The sequence below is a fragment of the Diadema antillarum genome, unplaced genomic scaffold (genome assembly GCF_040938485.1).
Source record: "Diadema antillarum isolate AM-2024a unplaced genomic scaffold, OU_Dant_1.0 seq00000530_RagTag, whole genome shotgun sequence".
Lineage (NCBI taxonomy): Eukaryota > Metazoa > Echinodermata > Echinoidea > Diadematoida > Diadematidae > Diadema > Diadema antillarum.
In genome coordinates, this window is record NW_027271481.1 from 119104 (window position 1) to 139339 (window position 20236).

At 39.9% G+C, this 20236-nt stretch overlaps 1 protein-coding gene across 1 annotated transcript; it reads left to right on the plus strand.

Annotated features, from left to right (window-relative positions):
* Window positions 1–5476: 5476 nt before the first annotated feature.
* Window positions 5477–17970, plus strand: LOC139734494 (serine/threonine-protein kinase 16-like). Its single transcript, XM_071645275.1, has 7 exons — window positions 5477–5741; window positions 10311–10530; window positions 11092–11234; window positions 12731–12851; window positions 13454–13549; window positions 15065–15189; window positions 17309–17970. The coding sequence occupies exons 1-7, from the start codon at window positions 5665–5667 to the stop codon at window positions 17433–17435; spliced, it is 909 nt and encodes a 302-aa protein (XP_071501376.1). The 5' UTR covers window positions 5477–5664; the 3' UTR covers window positions 17436–17970.
* Window positions 17971–20236: the final 2266 nt, after the last annotated feature.

The window sequence follows — 20236 nt, forward strand, 5'->3', positions numbered from 1 at the left end:
GATGTCGGCTCGTGCAGACTGTCACACTCGTTTGAGAGTAAAAAGCACAGCTTTGGTGTCCGACGCGACTGGCTCGGTCAAGAAGAAGAGCGCAACTTGTCCTCCTCCTTCCTGGAGAGGAGAGGGAGGCTCTGCTTGATGCGTTGCTAGGAGACGCAAGTATTACGCAGACGAATGATGAAGGACGTAAAGGGATGATATTCTCACATGTGCGCAGAGCCGTATTTGAAGTGGTTGTGAACTTGAATGGAAATCTGGGGAAATAAAGATATTAGCAAAGATTAGTCCTACGTGACATACTAAATCGAGACACTATGTTAATGTTAATGTTTTCATGCTTCCTAGACCTTTTCTTCTCACCTGAAACACAGAACTTGCACACACTCACGCACACATGCACATGCACATGCAAATATTATGCACATCCAAAGAGAGAAAGAGAGAGAGAATGTAATCAAATACAACGTACCTACAGTTTTAGGTTTATAGGCAATTAATGAAAAAAAAAATATTCCACACGGATGTGTGCTATCACAATACCCAAAGTGAGAGGATCAGACAAAAAGGATCGAGAGGGAGGGGGGAGAGAAAGGGGGAGGGATCTCTTGCATGTGAGTGTTGATCTCTATCCATTTCCTGTACCATGCCGATGGGCGTTTTATGGCCATTCTAGACTCTTCTAACTATCAAATAATGTACATAATCTATACCCAAAACTCCGTTTAAAAGATATTCTTCATTTGACAGTCACCATGCAGGGATAATGAAGACTCAGTGGTCAAGTTTCAGTGTATGAGAAGTCAATGTAAATTGCATGGATGAGTTTTGTAGCGTGAGTGGGGTCCCGAAGGGGAGAGGGATGTTAGTAACAGCTCGTCTTGTCAAGAAGGAAAGTTACAGGAAAAATTCTGCTCGTAGTATACTGGGTCAATATTTACATGATCCTTGACATACTTCTGTACTTCCCGTACGGATACTCATCCTGTTCTGAGAGCGCTTCAAGTGACTAATGCCCCCCTAAAACAATTTGGAGGAATCCTTGTCCTGGTACTCGGTAACTTTGAAGTGTTCTGTTGATATAGAGTTGAGTTGTATTGATATAAAGGTGAGTTCCGTGCATGTCATCGTAGTCCCTTTTATTAATGCTCGTCAACGACAGCAGGCAAATTAAAAGACCAGCATTCTAATTCACATATCATCTTCAAGTGTCAATATTATGGGCTTGTCAACATTTTTTTTTCCTTGAGCTTCGAGCAAAGATTCGGCAACGTTTATTTCTTATTTTCTGTTTCGGTAGGGCGTATACTAAATCATTGTACGCCCTATAATGATTAAGACAAAGCGTCCTAATAAACTAGTATCATAATAGTTACAATTTTTTACTATATAATAATGATTTACTGTTTCCAGTATGATTTAATGGATGCTATTATCATCACCATTATAACAGAGAACATTAATCCACTTACAGTTATCAATTTATTTATTAAAACATTGTAACTTCATACAGTGGATTGCTATTTATATTGACAACAATACAGAAATACATATTTGTGTTAATTTATCCCTTTAAGTATGGATACCTGTATTTTCTGTAAGTATATTATCAAGTCAGGTCATTTGTGATTCCTCTACCCCCCCCCCCCCCCGCACTCGCACCTTTCCCCTTTATTTTTTTAAATCCTTGAGAATAAATAATATTTCAGTCATTTTGTCACGAGGAAAGGGCGGTCTCTTTATCAAGCATCATTAAGTAAATTTGTTGTAACAGCCCCTGCAACATGGAACATGCCATGCAAAAGAAAATGCAGCAATCTACTGTATTTTTTTTTTGTCTGCATGATTAATTGAATTTGTTTGTGACATTTTGTTTTCCTTAAAAAAAACAATAATATCTCTGTGTTATTGTATTCGTGATAAAAAAGAAAGTTGCAGAAATACATTAAGATTAAAAATGAAAAAAAAAATCATATGGAACTTACTGAAAATAAATTTGAATCGACGTTCATGCCGACTACTATAATGAAGAGTAAATTGAAAACAGTTAATATATCCTGCAACGCTGATGTTGACAATCCTCAGTGATGATCAATGAGAATATAAATTAAGTGAATGGATCTTTTTACTGCAGGAATTCAGTGTGGATGTACAAGCAAACCACGTGAATGATGCTAATTCGTTTGTTTTTAATGAAGTCTGAATTACTGAGTCAAAATTCCAGGCCTGGGTAGCAAACAAGCCAACTGAAATGATGCTAACTTAGTTTCTTTCTTCTGTTTTGTCTCTCTCTTATTTTCCCTCAACAAAATGTTGTTTCGGGATGTTCTGTTGTTTTATCAATGTGTTGGCTCAGTGAGTAGAGCGGCTGCTCTCACAATCGGGAGGTCGTGGGTTCAAACCCCGGCCGCGTCATACCAAAAGACGTTAAAAGATGGGAGTTGCTGCTACCTTGTTTGCCGTTCAACAGTTGAAAAGGTTAGAGCAACGTCGATATGGCGCTGCTCAGTGGCTGCCGGGCCCACGATCAATTGGGCAAAAAGAATTTCCATTCTCGGACAATAAAATTTGGAGTTTATATCCAAAACAATTATTTATTTTGCTTGGGTTTCCGCTTTTGATATGCCTTTTTTTTATTCAGTTCGTCGGTCAATGTTAATAGGCCAGTTGTTTATTTGTTTGTCATGAATACCGCCTGTTTAAGTGTCCGGTCTGCCTGTTTACTGTTCCCTTCAGTATATATCAAACTTGGATTGTTGATAATTTCTGAATTATATTCTGCCTCCCCCAATAAATAGAAAAGAAAACTGGCTACCAAACATAATTATCTAACATCGGATGTTGAATCGGCCCTTATAAGACACAGCGGCTATATACATTCTGAATCTCTGAAATTATGGCAAACGCCGATGATATATACTTACCTACTTCAGAGTTCGGGTTGAAAGGGTGAAAGACTACAATACACAGATAAATTGCAGATGGTTATCAATTTTCAACTTGATGTATACAACACAGCGTCACTTTTAAAGCGATGTCCACTCGATCACACGCAAATTTGTTTACTTGGTTGTCTGAGGTCGGAGATGTATTTGTCCTTTTGTAACGTCATCACATAAGCCTGCAGCTCCCAGTAGTCGTGATGGGTGGGTTAACGATGTCTTGGGGAACTGACGTTGCACTCTCTCGCGTCTTTCTTGGTTCCTTTTGTCAGTTTCGAATGAACTGGCAAGATGCTGGACAAACACGTCCGCTAGAGATTACCGAGGAACAATGGGCAAAGAAATGGTCAATTGATTTGTAAGTGTAATAGGATTATACAGTTCTTTGGCACAAAGTGTTAGTTAGTCTTGCCCAAGCATTAACGTCAATAATCCACTAAAGGTTTTCAATCAAGAGGTCAACGGATGTGAGATTGTTGCACATGTAGGGAGCACAATACATTTATCATTTAGGTTTTTCACACTTAATTGTATACTTTATCTAGAATGCAATCAAACATACTCGAAAGCGATCATAAGACATCATCGTCAGAGTAGTTTCAACTGGTTTTTCTCTTCTTCTTCTTCTTCTTTCTTAATATACGACGACCAAAGTGGTTTTAGACAATTAGACAATTTTAGTGGAAATAAAAATATACACCATTATAATCATGATGACGATATGGATGATAATTATGATGATGATGATGATGATGATGATGATGATGATGATGATGATGACGAGGATGATGATCGTGGTGGTGGTGGCGGCGGTGGTGATTATAGTAGAGATAGCAGGGACGGCATTGATGATAGCGTTTGAGAAAATGATAACTTATAAAGACAAGGTTTCTGCTACTAACACGTTGTACAGTTGAAGATGCCATAGAACAATATGAAACGGTAAGTGAAGATGTTCGATTCTGGTATCAAAATAGTCAAATTGCGTTGGTAGTAATATTGAGGATGCTACTGCTGATACTGTTGATGGCATAGTGGTGTTGGGGAATTTTAGGGGCTTACACTGTTTGCGACGACACTTAGGCTTTCGAATAAGCTGAAGGAAATGTGTGTGTTGTGTGATGGGTGCGCGTTAAAGTTCATGAGCATGATGTCACCAAGTTCGAACTTGAAGGCGATGGAAGCTGGTTATAATGACATTGCGACAGGCTTTGGACTTAACATGCAAGAGGAATAGCTCGATGAACTATTTTACTGTCGCTCCCAAGAGTAATTTATACGATCGCTGTCTTTGTCTATGGCTCATGTTAATCCTTCAGCCGCACATCCCTTTCTTATTATAGAAACTCGAAGAATGCCTTCCCAAAGGTCATTGATTGCGAGAATTGACCGTAGCGAGAAAGTCGACCTCTTCTCTTTGTTTCCAACAATTTCGATCGATGGTTTTTACTGTCCGATACATGCCGTATGTCAATACAACAATTACTTATCTTCGTCTGATTCAAGATAACGACTTATGAGATGCCATTCGCTCTGCTATATGGCATGTCTTTTCTGCAATATGTACATATGTTATATTCCATGTAAATATGTTACACCTTGCCATATGTAGTGTATTGTGTAAAGGGGCCCCGACCACAAGCTGTGCTTCACTGGGGTCCCAAACCTATCATTCTGAATTTGTGCAGTTATGTCTTGTATTTTTGTCATGTTTGATTTGGTTTGAATAAACTGAACTGAACTGATATGGGAGAAGAAGAATAAGAAGGGCAAGAGGAAGGGATATGAAGAGAACAAAGCAAGAAGTGGAAGATGAGGGAGAAGAAAAAGATAGTTGTGGTGGTGGTGATGATGATGATGATGATAATGATAATGATAATGATTATGATGATGATGATGATGATGATGATAATGATGATAACAATGATGATGAAAAAAAGAAAATTTCATACAATAATGAAAGATGGAGAGAGAAAAGAGGGAGAGAGAGAGAGAGAGAGAGAGAGTTAAGATCAATGGAAGAGGATAAAGACGGAGAAGGTGGATAAAAGAAGAGGATGGGAAGAAACAGAATCGGCGTGTACAGTGGCGGATCGAGAGGGGGCGCAAGAGGCGCACGCCCCCTTTATTTATCGTTGAAAACAAAAGAAATAAAAAGAAAAAAATTAAATGAAACCCGGAAGTGGCACCAAAATAATAGTTACGCCCCCCCCCCCCCCCCCCTTTACAGAATTCCTGGATCCGCCCCTGGTGTATGATCAAGCTCTAACTGCAAAGTGTGGAATAACCCTTGTCGACTCAAGTGACTGTGCCCACTCGTAACGAGAAGTTACTGTCGTCTCAATGACCAGTAGGGGGCAGCAGAGTGCTTGCTCGCTAACAAAACAAAAACAAAAACCCTTCAGTCAGTACACAAAAATCTGTGCTGACAAGTGTACCACTTACCACGTAGACCAGAGTCGAGGCAAAAAAAACGCAGCGCAATTGAGCGGTTACGTTGGTCTTTACGTTTTAAATTTATGTCACGCCCATGTAAATATTTCACTAAGTCAATTTGAAGTGGGCGAACGTCTGTTTCCTTCGGAAAGCAGTGTTGCAATGAGAGCAAATCAATGACTTGAACGGAAGGAGCACCAGATAGGATCCCACTAACACAAACTTATTAGAGTGGGACTGAGCATTTACAATCCTCGTCAAAGCGAAGTGACAACTAAAATACGAAGACATGGGATGCTCGTGCACCAAAAAACGAGTTACTGTCGGTGGAAGACGGTTTTACATTCTCAAGAAGCTCGGTGAAGGGTAAGTTTGTGAAGAAACTGCTTTTTAAACATTCGCAAAAGCCAAATGAGTGCTTCTTCTTTGCTTGAATTCCTCCAGTCAGGTCAGGAGAACTGCTATTTGCTAAAGTTGCAGAGTTGTCTAAAAATGTGAGGTCTATGAATGAATAGTCACAAGGTCACAGGATAACAATGGTACTAGACGGTTGTACGTTTGGTATGTATGTCGAAAAGAAAGCTCAGAGATAGGTTATGAAACGGGGGGGGGGGGTCTGGTCAGAGAGGAAGATCTAATAGTGGAGTTGCAGCAAGATCCAAGAAGAGTGAGTCTGGTAAAGCATTCGGGTGGTGTTGCAGTTTTGGTGAAGTGTATTTTCCATTGCTTTGGCCACTTGGCGAGGAAGCTGCCTCTATGGGTTTTGTACAGTGAGCATTCACCCACCAGGTGGGTCACTGTTTCATCAGTGCAGCCACAAAGGCATCCTGGGCTTGTTTTGCCGCTTATGGTGTGAAGGCGAGAGTTGGTTGGGTAGACCGGGTCTATACCAGTTCGGGAAACCCACTCACAAGGGGGGCCCCTCCTTATAAGTAACCCGTCCCCCTTATAAGTAACCCCGTCCCCCTTATAAGTAACCCCCGGGGCACCCCTTATAAGGAGTCTCCACGCTTTTTTGCAATGCAACGCGAAAATGAAAGGACTGCGGCAATTCGCTTGATTATGTCCATAAAGCTTCACAAGTTTCCTAGTTACTCACGAAATTTGAGCAAAATCGGTTTGAGGCATCATATCTAAAATCATGGATTTAAATGCGATGTCAACGACCCATGCGAATGCTGAAATGCGAGCGATTACTGGCGCGAGTGTCGCCAGGCGCGGCGGCGCGGCAATGCTTGAGTGCAGAAGTGGCGACTGAGTACAGAGACCTTTCGTACTCAGTCGCCACTTCTGCACTCAAGCATTGCCGCGCCGCCGTGCCTGGCGACACTCGCGCCAGTAATCGCTCGCATTTCAGCATTCGCATGGGTCGTTTGACATCGCATTTAAATCCATGATTTTAGATATGATGCCTCAAACCGATTTTGCTCAAATTTCGTGAGTAACTAGGAAACTTGTGAAGCTTTATGGACATAATCAAGCGAATTGCCGCAGTCCTTTCATTTTCGCGTTGCATTGCAAAAAAGCGTGGAGACTCCTTATAAGGGGTGCCCCGGGGGTTACTTATAAGGGGGACGGGGTTACTTATAAGGGGGACGGGTTACTTATAAGGATGGGCCCCCCTTGTGAGTGGGTTTCCCGAACTGATACCCTGCTGAGCAGTTGGGCTTTGATGGGTATTGCTGTTCAGAGATGTTGTGAGGGAATGATGGAGGGCAGGAGTTTATGTTCATGACCCAGGACGATGGAGAGTACAGTGTAGGTGCAGTGATGGCTTTTTGCTGACTGCCTTTCTGGTGATGTCTGTGCGATGCTCTTCCACGGCACTTCTCACCATCGATTTCCAGGTGTGTGGAGGAGGTGGTGAAGTGACACGTTCATCGATGAAAGGGAGTTCGTACAAAGCGAGCTTGGTTTTGAGGTCCTTCACAGCATGACTAGTAAGTACCTGGCAGATGGCATTCATAAGCAATCTCCTTTCGATTCTGTCATGAGGGAGCAGGAGGACTTTTCCATGGAGTCTGAGAAACTGTTTGTCAGCTTCAACACTGACTGGGGGAGCTTGGCAAGTATGGAGACTGCCTCATTTCCTGTTCTGCGGGGGAGGTCAAGGATAACTTTGAACAGACTGCACTGCATTCTGTCGAGGTCAGCAAGCATTCGTTTGCTCAGATGGTAAACCTCCACTCCATAGAGCATGCATGGAAGACAGAAACGCTTCCAGAGGGCACTTTAACTGTATTTGGTGTCAATCTGCAACGGTGAGCCCCTGCACCAGCAAGGGCATACAGAGTTTTCCTACAGTACCTCTTGACGTCATTGTTGGAGTAGGGTCAGAGGGTGAGAAGGTACGGTTGATGCCCAGATGTGGGTGTGCCTCCACTCGTGCAATAGTGTCTCCACCAAGATGCCAATGGCTTGACGAGCTATGCGTAGAAGAGATGATAGCGCTCTTTGAGGGATTGATCTTGTACTTCCACTTAGATGAGTATTTGTGGGTTATGTCCAGCATGGTTTGTAGGCCTTCTGGTGTTGGACTGATAAGAGCCACATCATCAGCAAGGACAAGGGCACCAAGGAATTCCTGGCCTAAGGAGCATTCTACATTTGTTGATCTCAAGGCCTTGATAAGATCATGTATGTACACCAGGTACAGGCAGGGGGATAAAACCCCACCTTGCCTCACGCCTTGAGTGACAGGGAAGGGTTGGCTGAGGATGACATTTCACAAGACAATGCTCTCACATAGTCCTCTGTACAGGTTTCTTTAAATAGGATTTTCCACAGGTTTCCTTGAATGCCTGCCTTGTGGAGCTTGTAGAAGGCATGCCAGACAGTATCGAATGCTTTAGTGACATCCAGCAGAGCAATGTATAGATGTACTGTATGTGTGTTGTCGCTTTGCGGAGTTCATCTCCATGATGAGGTTGAGGGAGAGAGCTGTCATGATGCATGAGTGGTCTTTTTGGAAGCCTGATTGCAGAATGTCTGGAATGTCTCTTTGGAGCAGTAGTTGCTCCAAACTTGGTTTCAACAGCAGCTCAAATACCTTACAAAAGACTGAGCTAAGTGTTATGTCTCGATAGTTCCCAGGATCTGTGAGGGGTTTACCCTTTCCTTTGTGGATAGGAATGATAACACCTCTCCTGAAGCTCTGAAGTATGAAGGTACATCTGAGGAAGGTGTTCAAGATGGTAAGAAGCAGGAGTTGAAATAATGGCCCTGAGTGAAGAAGGTGCTCTGGCGCCACAAGATCCAAGCCTGCATACATGTGCAATCGCAGGCAATGCCATTCCAACAACAAAAAAGTGTTCATGACCAGAGTAGTGATGTTAATCATAATAATGCAATAGCATTTTAGATAGACTATTGCTTATTGTTACACAAACTTTTCAGTTGACCTTAAATGTATCATAGCATTCTACCTTTATTATAAGACTGAAATTCTTATCCAAGCCCAAGGATGACTGCACATGGATATGGGATTTAACAGGGAAAAAGGTAGAGATCTGAAAACAAACAAACAAACAAACAAAAACCTTACTAATTAAATCTAATATTCCAGTTCTCCAGTAATAGGGTCTACTTCTACTAGTATTTCTTGCATTCTCTGAATCAATGAGCTATTTGGTTTTAGTGCTGGAGGCCTCGCAGAGCAAGTAATTGTGCCTTTTTGAGTATTTGTGATGTTCCAGCTGCTAGCCAGAGCTCCCAGCTAGAATTTATGGTTCATTAATTTTCGTGTGTTTTGCATTTCTTCTGGCTGGAGCAAATTCTCAAATCTGCAAAAATATCTTCACAATTTTCTCTGCATATTTTGAATGGGTTTGCGATTTGCACAGCACAAATTCAAGAACCTAAAATAAATGTGATCAGCCATAACAAAAGGATCCAAACATTGCAGATGGCTGAGCCGAGAAAATTAAGTTTGAAGTCAGGTCATCAAAATTGGTCAAAGCCATCAAATTTCTGTTTTTGGCACACTCATGTCTCATCTGTATCTGCCAAAATTTCCAAGCTAAAAAATGATAAAAGGAAAGGTATTCAATTAGCGTTATTCTGGGCCACGATTATTTGCCTTTCAATGGAACAGAAATGTGTGCGAAGATTTGGATTTACATGTAACGCTGTAGATAGACTCCACCCCTAGCAACAAGGGAGTGATCTTATTTGGTCTGTGCATGGCATTGTGATTACTGATTGGTCGTGCGCAGACTGCTGGCACTAAGCTTGAATGAACATCGTGGAGGTTGCTGTGAGCAGACCTTCTGTTGGCAAGAGGTGAAATCTGTCTTACCTCCCCTTGGTCACAATTGCATACAGCAAGAAAGAAAGCTCTGAAGGCGGTTTGCTCAAAACACCGATTTCCTAGACCTCTCAACTTGGTCTCATAAAATCATCAATATCTCTGTAATCGAGTACTTTTATGAGTCATGTTATATGAAATTAAAGCGGAAGAGTAGGGGAATAATGTCATGTCATTTTCAGAAAATCAACCTCCCTTGACTTTTGGATCCTTTTAGCGGGTCACAGATTATGTTTTTTGAGCCGCACAGTGTAATCACATGAAAGTATCTAATTGACTGCTACAGTACGTCTGTTACTGACTTAAGCACAAATGGCAGATTTGTGGTGTGTGGTATAGTGTTGCCAATATCACCGAGATATGGAAACCTGTCATTAGTCAGCTAACAATATCTTTTTGGTTTACCATTCTATTGAGTCTCATAATAGGACATTAAAGTAGTACAGTTGTGAACAACATATAACAGTTTGAGGTTTACAGCCATCTGACCATTAGTGTTGAAGCTGGTTACTTCAGCAGTCCCTTCAAAAAGGGAATGATGAAGCTAATCATATAATGTATATAGACGCTGATCTGCTGCTTCATGAAGTATCCTTTCATAAAACTGTATTTTTTTCTATTCGTCTCAGAGGATTCAGTGTGGTGGACTTGGTAGAGGATGATCAGGGTGACAAGTTTGCCCTGAAACGGATCCAGTGCCACAGTCCAGAGGATGAACGGCAGGCCAAGAAGGAGGCTGAGTACCACTGCCAGTTTAAACACAAGAACCTCATCCCACTGGAGGAGTGGGGGTCGGTGCCAGGACAGGGCGGGGCCAGTGAGGTTCTGCTAGTATTACCCCTGTTCAAGGTTTGTACATGTAGTAAAGAGTTGTGTGATGGTAATCCTCTGAAATAAATCTCTGCAAGTTTCTACAAAATCTCATCAGCAGTGGCTATTGAATAACCTATAGCATCAGTATTTAAACAGAACTAATCTTGTTCTGATAATGTGTGCATTACACCGACATGTGATCAACCATTATGTGTCTGTGTTCTGTCGAGAGCATTGATACTAATTGTGGTATAGGTGGTAATTCTTTGCTCTAAACAAATCATTTCAGTGAAGGCAGTGTATGCAGCCACATGTGTGTCTTTACCAATAGGCAACATACGTGTGTGGTGGTATCTACAGACTGAAGACTAGATACAGCCACATCAACAATCAATGTACATCACACACCACCATCACAAAAAAAGAAGAAAAAGAAAACCCTTTAGTTCTTTTTTTTTCGTACGTTCTGAATGACTATATTTTCTTCGAATGGTTTTTATTCCATTCTTGCCATCTCTCCTCCATTATACTTTTCTAGTCTTGTGACGCATGTCTTGATCACATATATTTCACTTTCTTACCACTGTGCTTGAGCAGAGAGGGACCCTGCAGGATGAACTTGACAAACTCAAGAGCAAAGGAGACCAGATGTCGGAGGAGAGAATATGGAGAATATTTCGAGGGATCTGTGAAGGAATGAAGGCTCTGCATACAGCCAAGCCCAAGCCGGTGGCGCACAGGTAATGACCATAACCGGTTCCTTCCATAATTCTCTGAGTGCCTTTAATTCCCCCAACCAAGATTCTTTTTGCCCGTCTACAGAGAACGGACAGGTTGGTAATCCGCCAATGTGAAAGCAGTCGAGCGATGCATGTATCCCCTTTCCATGGTCAACTACATGTGTCATGGAACAGTGGAAATATTGATTGGGTGCCAGGTATGAATAGAGGGTGCACTGATGGGCTCACAGACTCTTTTGTTCTACACAAAAACCATGCACTTGAATGGGATGACTGGGGTCAACGAACACAGAAATCTACTGAGCTCTGCTTTGATCGCTATGTACATGTTCATACAAGTTTTGTAGCAGAACAAGTGCAAACTAAAACAAAAAAATAAGTAAATTATACTGTGATATACGCATTTTCCTACAGAAAGGATACAAATGCTGATAGAATAAACTCTCATCTTTTTATCAAACCCATTTTTCTGGGCATTATAACATAAAGAAACATGACTTTAGGCCATGAAAGCAGGCACTCTTGTCTTTAAACTGTTGCTGCTACAGGAACCTGGTATTCCAGGTTCCTGTAAGGAACGGGGTAATACAACAAGATTCTTGCTATCCAATAGGTCAACTGCTCGTCAAGTAACATTCACTTCAAAGTATCATGGCACAGCTTCACTGTTGAGTGCACATTTTTTGTCCAGCAGTTTCGGAAGCAGACACTGATGTTATTAACCATGTACTGCCAGTACATTTACTTGCAAGATAGGCTCTTAACCGTTTATTTGCCAATTGGCATTGAAAACCTCATTGTGCTGTGTGCTATGTGCACTGTCTAAAATCCCTCGTACAGAAAGGGTCAATGTAACATGCAGTTTTGCACCATGATGCTCTTCTGACTTTGCAATTGCAACAGGCACTCAATCAGTGGCAAGCACTTCTTCATATAGTGATATGTTACAAACAAATCATCACTGCAAAGTCTGAGAGTCTGAGACTAGAGAGAAAACATTTGAGAGAGCAGCATCAAGAGTGTACCTATAAACTCTGACACTTCACTTCCGAGTGGTTATTTGAACTGTTACCATTGCTTTCATTCTAGTCACAGTGAAAAGATTAGCCACTGAAGAAACATTTCCTTGCATTCATAATAAAGTGCAGGATCAAGCCATTGATATTCCATTTATAGAAAACACAAAATTTAATCAGCTAGGAAATATTGGTTGTCCGTAATTAAAGGGATGGTACAGTATTGGTGGAGATGAGGATTGGGCTTGTAGCTTTTTGCAAGATACCAAGAAGCCACTGATTAAATAGTACAGAGCATACCATTCTAGGAGTATTCTAGGATGAATTATGTCTCAGCCAAAACTATATGATCCCTTTAAGCTTGGCATGCAGATTTGAGTAGCCGACAGTGTATTTTGCAATTCCCATATACTGTGTACAGTACATCATTTGTACATTTTGTGTTCTACCGATTCTTGTCCTGTACCTACGCATCTCTAGAGATATGAAGCCAGGTAATGTGATGCTTACAGAAGATGATACACCAGTCATAATGGACTTTGGCTCTATGGGAGAGGCAAGGATAGAGGTCAAAGGTCGCTCGGAAGCTGTTGCTCTGCAGGTAAAAAGTGCTGTTCATAAATGTACTTCACAATATATCAGTGTAAACATGTATGTGCCTCAAGGCAAAACTTTTCTTCTGCTATCAAATGAAAATCCCAAATCATTTAGTGTATGTATTTTTCAATTTCTTTGAACTGTTATCATATTTATGAGTTTAGGCAATTCCAAAAAAGAAAAGAAACAAAAGAAGTGTCAGCTGTGTGTGTATTTCTGTCAAATGTATGTAAAAGGTTTGCATCTGCACACAAACAAGCTCACTCTATAGATCTCGGTTAAAGTCTGTGAATAGCTCTGTTGTATCGGTACCTTTCTTGTTGTGAGAGCTGCCTTTCTCAAATATCTGGTAGCTGACAAATCAGTAATATATACATGTATATATATATATATATATATATATATATATATATATATACACTGTATGATTATATATATTCAATTTATTCTGGTATTCATTGTACTGCTGTGGTTATGGAATATAGCCAAACAATGTGGTATTCTATCAAATTGCAGTATATGCTGTTATGTAGTATTCTGGTTGCACTGATTCGAGTATGATGAGTGATGTTTCGGTGTGTCTCCATTCAAACATCCATTCTCCAGGACCTCGCAGCTGAGAAGTGTAGCATGCTGTTCAGAGCACCGGAGCTCTTCCATGTAGACAGCCACTGCATCGTTGACGAGAAAGTGGACATTTGGGTAATGCTCTATGTATGACAAGGATTTAAAGGGATTGTATAGTTTTGGTTGAGACCTGATTTTAGGTTTCTAAAATTTTTTGGTGAGATTATGAGAAACCTCGTATGAAATATGAAAGAGCATGTAATTCCATGAGGAATTCAATGTCTATTTGATGAAAATTGGTTTTGAAATGGCTGAGATATCCAAAACAGAGCGATTCTAATATAAGTGTGGGACCCACCTTTTATTCCGCTTGCTTTCTTTTCCTTTGTTTTTGGGTGTTTCAGTCATATCAAACCCGATTTTCATCAAATAAACTTTTTCTCTTAAAATGGTATGCTCTGTACTATTTCGTAAGTGTTTTCTTGGTATCTCACAACAAGTTAAAAGCTCAATTCTCATCTCTACCAATACTGTACCATCCCTTTAAATGCGTACACACAGGCAAAGTTCAGCTAGACTGATGTACCCTGTACCAGCTTGTGATATCAGGAGGTTAGAGACAGAATATCATAATATCAAATATGATGATGCCTCTGATTCATCCTTCAAAATATTAGTTACAAAATGTTTAAAAAATGGTCTATTCTATGATAGGTCTGAGACATATGTCAAGCAACTTCTCACCCAGTTTCAAGGATGACACATGCATTAACATACCCTTCCTAGAATTGTTCTTTTGATTCCCCCAAAAGTCTCCTAGTCCCCTTGAGGTAATGTTCTTCAGAATTAATCTCAATTGAGTATTATTATGTGTCTGTCATATGAGTAACATATTGTCATTAGTGTATCATAGAAGTCATAATTTGGAAACTTCTAGATGCTGAGGAAATAATGGCTGGTTCATTATGATTTTTACAGATTTAAAAAGAGATTTAAAAAGAGAGACAATGTTATTGGTCTGAGTGTTTTCATCTATGCTTCGCAATTGAATGGAAAATGAGATTGTGAAAGTAATCTGTTTCATCTTTTTAAATGCATTACCCTTCCATTACAATGCAGTGTCACACATAGTTCAAGTTGACATTTGAGGTCTTGACCTCATGTAGTTTGGAGCCATCACAAGAGAAGATTGGTAGATGTTTGGCTTCCTCATATGATATGAAGCTTGAGATTTGCAGTGCAGACGTTTAGGCGATTGTGTTGGCCGTTCTCATGTCTCCCTGTGTCGTGCTGCAAAATAGCTTTGGATTATGTGAGGACGCAGCCTATACAAAGCAAAAAGGTGTCCCCATATCGTCTGTTGAGATTGAGAAGGGCGTTAAGTTGTCTCGAACACTATGGGTTTTGTGACAACTTAACGCCCTTATCATTCTCAACCGACGATATGATCATTGCATCAAAAAGCTCTCTGCAACCAACCATGAAACACAGAGTGAGATGATGCCAGACTGATTTTGATAAGCAATTTTGCACATGCACAGAACAGGGTTTTTTCCTCTAAATGTCTGTGTTGTGAAAATTTAATGCTCTCTATTGTCATGTCTGCTTCACAAGTTTTCATAAACTTTTACCCCCGTCTCCTTCTGCCAGTCTCTAGGCTGTCTGCTGTACAACATGGCATTCCTCCAGTCACCCTTTGAACCAATCTATGCCAGGGGAGACAGCCTCCACCTAGCAGTGCTGGGTAGAAATTTCAAGTTTCCAGAAAATTCGAGGTGAGATACGACAATCTATGTGCCTTCAGAAGAATATACCAAAAGCATTGAATTAATGTCAGACACGTCTTGTGTGTGCTTAGATAAAATGTGCAAAGAAAAGTTCTCCTCACGAGTTTAGTTTATCAATTGATGACCCTCATAGGAATGTTTTGTTTTCAGTTCACGAAGGACAACAAGGTACAATTCTATATCCAAACAAATTTTCTTTACTTCTTATTGCATTTCCTTTCTCACTTCTTCACTCCTGTGACCATATAACCAATGAAGTGATATACCCATTCATTTTTGTTTGGTCTGTTGATAGGTTAGTTATCTTTGTACAGCATCTTGTGTGCTGTAACTGTTTTGACTGCATTTTTCACCAGCCACAACAAAAGCCAGAAAAAAAAAAAAAAAAAAAACAAATCTCGATTTTCTAATTGTGAAGTCATGAAATTCTGAAAAGTTTCCAAGGGTAAGGACTTTATCTCAGTTTAATTTTAGAAAATATACCACAGAAATGGTAAGGATGGTAAGGAAGCAGCGCTGAGACAGAAAATTGAATTAGAAGTTTAGATGCAGTTAAGCATGTAGGAGATCAGGTATCCAAATACTATCAGTACATTCCACATATCATACTAGAAAGTTTTTAAATGAGGAAAAGTTTTGACATTCAAAATGATTTTTGAAGTCTTTCAAACTTGTACAAGTGGTAGCTAATCGTGCAAGCTCTTTTTGTTTTAATTTTTGAACAAATGCTGCATTTCCTGCTACATTGTATTTAGCAGATCACATCATTTTACAGAGTTCTTGGCTAGTAAGTCTGTAACTTTATCAGGGCAATAATGGGTAATGTTAATATTCATTGTGCATTCCTTCAAGAAGTTTCAAATATACTGTATTCTGAAAATACTGCATTTAAATAGCACTGTGACAGCCCTGTTTACTTTGTGTTAATGACTGGCACCAATTTCTGAAGTGGAAATGATTCAGGCATTATCCAAACAAATTATGGTTGTCTTTTAATGCATTTTCTTCTTCTTCATCATTCTTTATATTTATCACATGTATATACATGGGAAACTTTTATCTCGAAAACATGCAGGGTTGGCTTTGGGAAGATTAAACGGCTTGTAAACGAAATGCTTTGTGTAAACCCTAATGAACGACCATCTGTAGGAATAATCCTAGAATCTCTGTGACATCATTTTTCAGTAATCAAGCTGCTTTTTCCTTTATTCAGACTTACCTGATGATTTCATGTATATCCTCTTATAAACATGCTTGCCGAATTCTGCTGTCATGCATGAATTGAAGAGAACTCATACAAGGTCCAAAATTGTTTTTGCAATCATTGTAAAATTGCAGCACAAGCTCAGTAAACACTTCTAGTTTGATCATATTAGCAGGACGCTATGATCATTTACGATGAGGTGTTGCTTTCAATATTGTTGGTCCCATCTTTTTTTGAGTGAAAAACCCTTTGGCATAGTGACCCAATTATAACAAGCTCAGTTTTTGAAAAAGAGTCCTGATAGAATGAGGACATTTTTTGGTGTACTAGAACATTGAAGAACACAAACAATCTGCTTTGAAGCAACAGGTTTCCATTTCCTGACCTTCTCCAACTCTGTTTCATGCTGCAAACATAACATACCTTGGTACATAAGCTGAATTAATTAATGATATCCCTTACCAATTTCGACTACCTGTGTCATTCGGCTGCTGTCCTGATCTGTGTGCATGGAAAGATGGTTACCTACACAGTTTACAGTTTCTCCATTATGATTTCATAAGTCTGTTTTCAATCTCTTTATGATTTTGGTGCCTTATGCAGGATTCTTTAATATACCCGTCACGTTCATATCTCTGCATTAATGCACTTACCTATATCTGCAGGTGCGACTACCTTTTCTAACTCCTTTAGACTATAATGTTTCATATAATACATCAGATTTGTCCATCTTTATATTTTCATTCATCTCTTTGACAATTCATTTAACTATCTGCTAATCCAGCTGTTCTCTCATCCATTATTTTCATTTATCTGCCTTTCAACCTGCCTATGTGTCTATTTCTTATGTCTGTCTGTCTGTCTGTCTGTCGGGTTGAATGGGCCTGAAACCACTAACCACAGGTACACCCAAGGGCTACAAGACTTGGTGTCTGGTATGCTAGTGGTGGAAGCTGTTGAGAGACCGTCTATCGACTGGGTGTTGACCAAAGCTACAGAGGGACAGAGAAATATGGAAAATAGAATATGAGGAGGTGCTTGAACTTGGAGGCAAGTTGAGAATGGACCATCGTCGCAATGGCAACGTATGGTGCACGAGAGAAGCGCTCAGTCCAACTTCAGCAGAGATGAGGCAGAGATAGGAAGCATGGAGCTTGAACAATGATGGAACGGTTTGTGGGGACATGGACTCAGAATCTGTGCCTCAAGTATGTCTAATATTTGATGTGTGTGATAAACCCCAAGGTCCACCACTACCGGATTGAAGGACATCGTATTGGCTGAAGGACATCGTATTGGCTTAAATCGTTTGGCTAGTCAAAGATTGAAGTACCGGTAATTGCAAAGGGAAGATATCTTAATGACATGCTGCTGTGAAATAGCTCCTATTGATTCATTGATATGCACAGGATATTTGCGTGTATGTTGTGCTGTCGTGCAGTGAAGTAATGCATTCCCAATTCATTTTCCTCTCAGGCAAAACAAAAGCAGGAGCTAGTGGTATTCTAAGCATGAATTAGAATGCAAACATTCAGTGTGTTACAGAGAAATCAACGGATAAATGACATATATTTTCAAAACTTTCAATTCTAAACTCACACAGTGATCATATTTTCCAGCTGAAAAATAGAAAAAGCAACTAATGAATGGGTGTTGATGAATATTTGTCCTAATGTATAAGACTGTCACAGTTATCATTAGCTTAACAAGATGCATACATGAAAAGTGTAATAGGCAAAAGCAGCTATTAATATGAATATCAAAATATACATGTATCATACACTTTTTTGTGTGACTGCAGATAGGACGTTCACTTAATATTTACAGACGCAAAGCAGAAATGCAGTGGTGGTCCTCTGTAGAAATACTATAAAAACTTAGCCAGCCAAAGCTCTGTATAGTGTGTGTCTCAAGGTGTAACACTCTTCACATAATAGAGGCATGACTCATTTGCTATGGCACTGAAAAAGGAATTGTGCTACCTCGTGAAGATAAATTTCTTTGAAATGGGTGTATTTCATGCACAAAAATACATTTATGTATACTTGTATCTTTGTTCAGAGTGATTTGTTCCATGGGAAACGTCAGGAATGGCATATATTTCCAAAGTTAGGTTGTATTACATAAGATGTGCGAAGGGGCCAGAAGAAGGGTCATGTAGGCCTTCTTACGGATGGAATGTAACTCTTCACATCCCAGCAGAAGCTTCATTTTCCAAAGAGATTATATGTGACCTGCTACAACAAAAGGATCCCAAAGTCGCTTATGGCTGAGCCGAGATAATCAAGTTTGAAGTCACATCATCAAAATTGGTCAAAACAATCGGATTTCTGTTTTTGGCATAATTTTGTGATCTAATGTTTTGTCTATCATCTGCCGAAATTTCGCAGCTAACTGACCAAACGAAAGGCAGGAAATTCACGTTTTTTTGGGCCATGATTTTCTGACTTTCAACGTAACAGAAGCGTGTCCAAAGATTTGCATTTAGCGCCGTAACAAGACTCCACCCCTAGCAACGAGGGAATGATCTTATTGGTCAGTACGTAGCATCCTGATTACTGATTGGTTGTGCGTAGACCGCTGGGACTAAGCATGAATGAACATCGCGGAGGTCGCTAGGAGCATACCTTCTATTGCCAAGCGGTGAAAACTGTCTCGCCTCCTCTTGATCATGTTAGCGTTGGAAGGAAAACTTTCAAGGCATTTTTCTCGAAACTCTGATTTCCTCAACCACTTGACATGCGCTAAAATCATCGCTATCTCCGCAACCGAGTACTTTTATGAGTTATGCTATATATGAAATTAAAGTAGAAGAGTAAGGGAATAATGTCATGTCATTTTCAGAAAATTGTCCTCCCCCGACTTTCGGATCCTTTTGTTGTGGCGGGTCACATATTTTCCTGAAGATTTGGTCCACGATGCACTGGAATGCTGGAGATAAATTGTGATTTGCAGTTACTACTTCAATAATAATATTGACTGCTACTTTTGAATAAAAGGATTATTAACAGAAACCCTCTTACATGTACCTACACAATTTCTGTTCTCTTCACAAGGTAGAGCGCTGAAGTAAATCTTTGTGCCCTCTTTCTTCAGTCCTATTCATACCGTTGCGATGACACTACTTTCAGACATCAATACTTGGGATGTAAAATTATCTTACTGTAAATTACTCACTTGAACAGAACTGGTAGAAAATTATGCCACTGTTTCCATGGCACTTACAATTGTTTTGTGTAAGGACATATATTTTGTGTATCATCTGCCTGTGAAAGTATCATCCAGCTGAAACTTCTCATTTTGAATTTAGTCCCTTGTTAGTTCAATCCTGGCTATCTTTTTTCTTCTTCTTTTTTTTTTTTTTTTTTTTTTTTTTTTTACATTTGGATCTTTCTTGATGTAGTCTGTAAGTTATTTGCTCTACAATGATTTCAAGCTTGATAAATGAAAACTTTGCCAGAAAATGTGCATATAAAACTGGTGTAAATGAAGAGGAGTATGTGTACAACAATCTTCCGTTGTGTGGAAGGAGGAAGCAAAAATAGACTATTGTTATTCAGTACTATTGTAGAAAGGGTTCTGTAGTTTGATTCAAGACCATTGGTTACATACATTTCATTGCTGTTAAATTCTACAAACTATAGTTTAAGTAGTACATAGTACATAGTACCCATTGTGGTTCGCCCCAGGTGACTAGCAATAGTCAGCAAATGGTATCAACCAGGCACAATGTGCCATACACTTGAATGATGAATGAATAGAATGCTTGATATGTTTTCTTGGAGTGAGAAAAGGTTGAGCAATATTTTGTATCGCTGTATTCTTGCTATT

Excerpts from the sequence above, each read along its gene's own strand:
- LOC139734494 (XM_071645275.1), top strand. The coding sequence starts at position 5,665 with ATGGGATGCTCGTGCACCAAAAAACGAGTTACTGTCGGTGGAAGACGG. Across the intron at positions 5,742-10,310 it reads CTCAAGAAGCTCGGTGAAGG|AGGATTCAGTGTGGTGGACT; the intron begins GTAAGTTTGTGA and ends TATTCGTCTCAG. Across the intron at positions 10,531-11,091 it reads TAGTATTACCCCTGTTCAAG|AGAGGGACCCTGCAGGATGA; the intron begins GTTTGTACATGT and ends GTGCTTGAGCAG.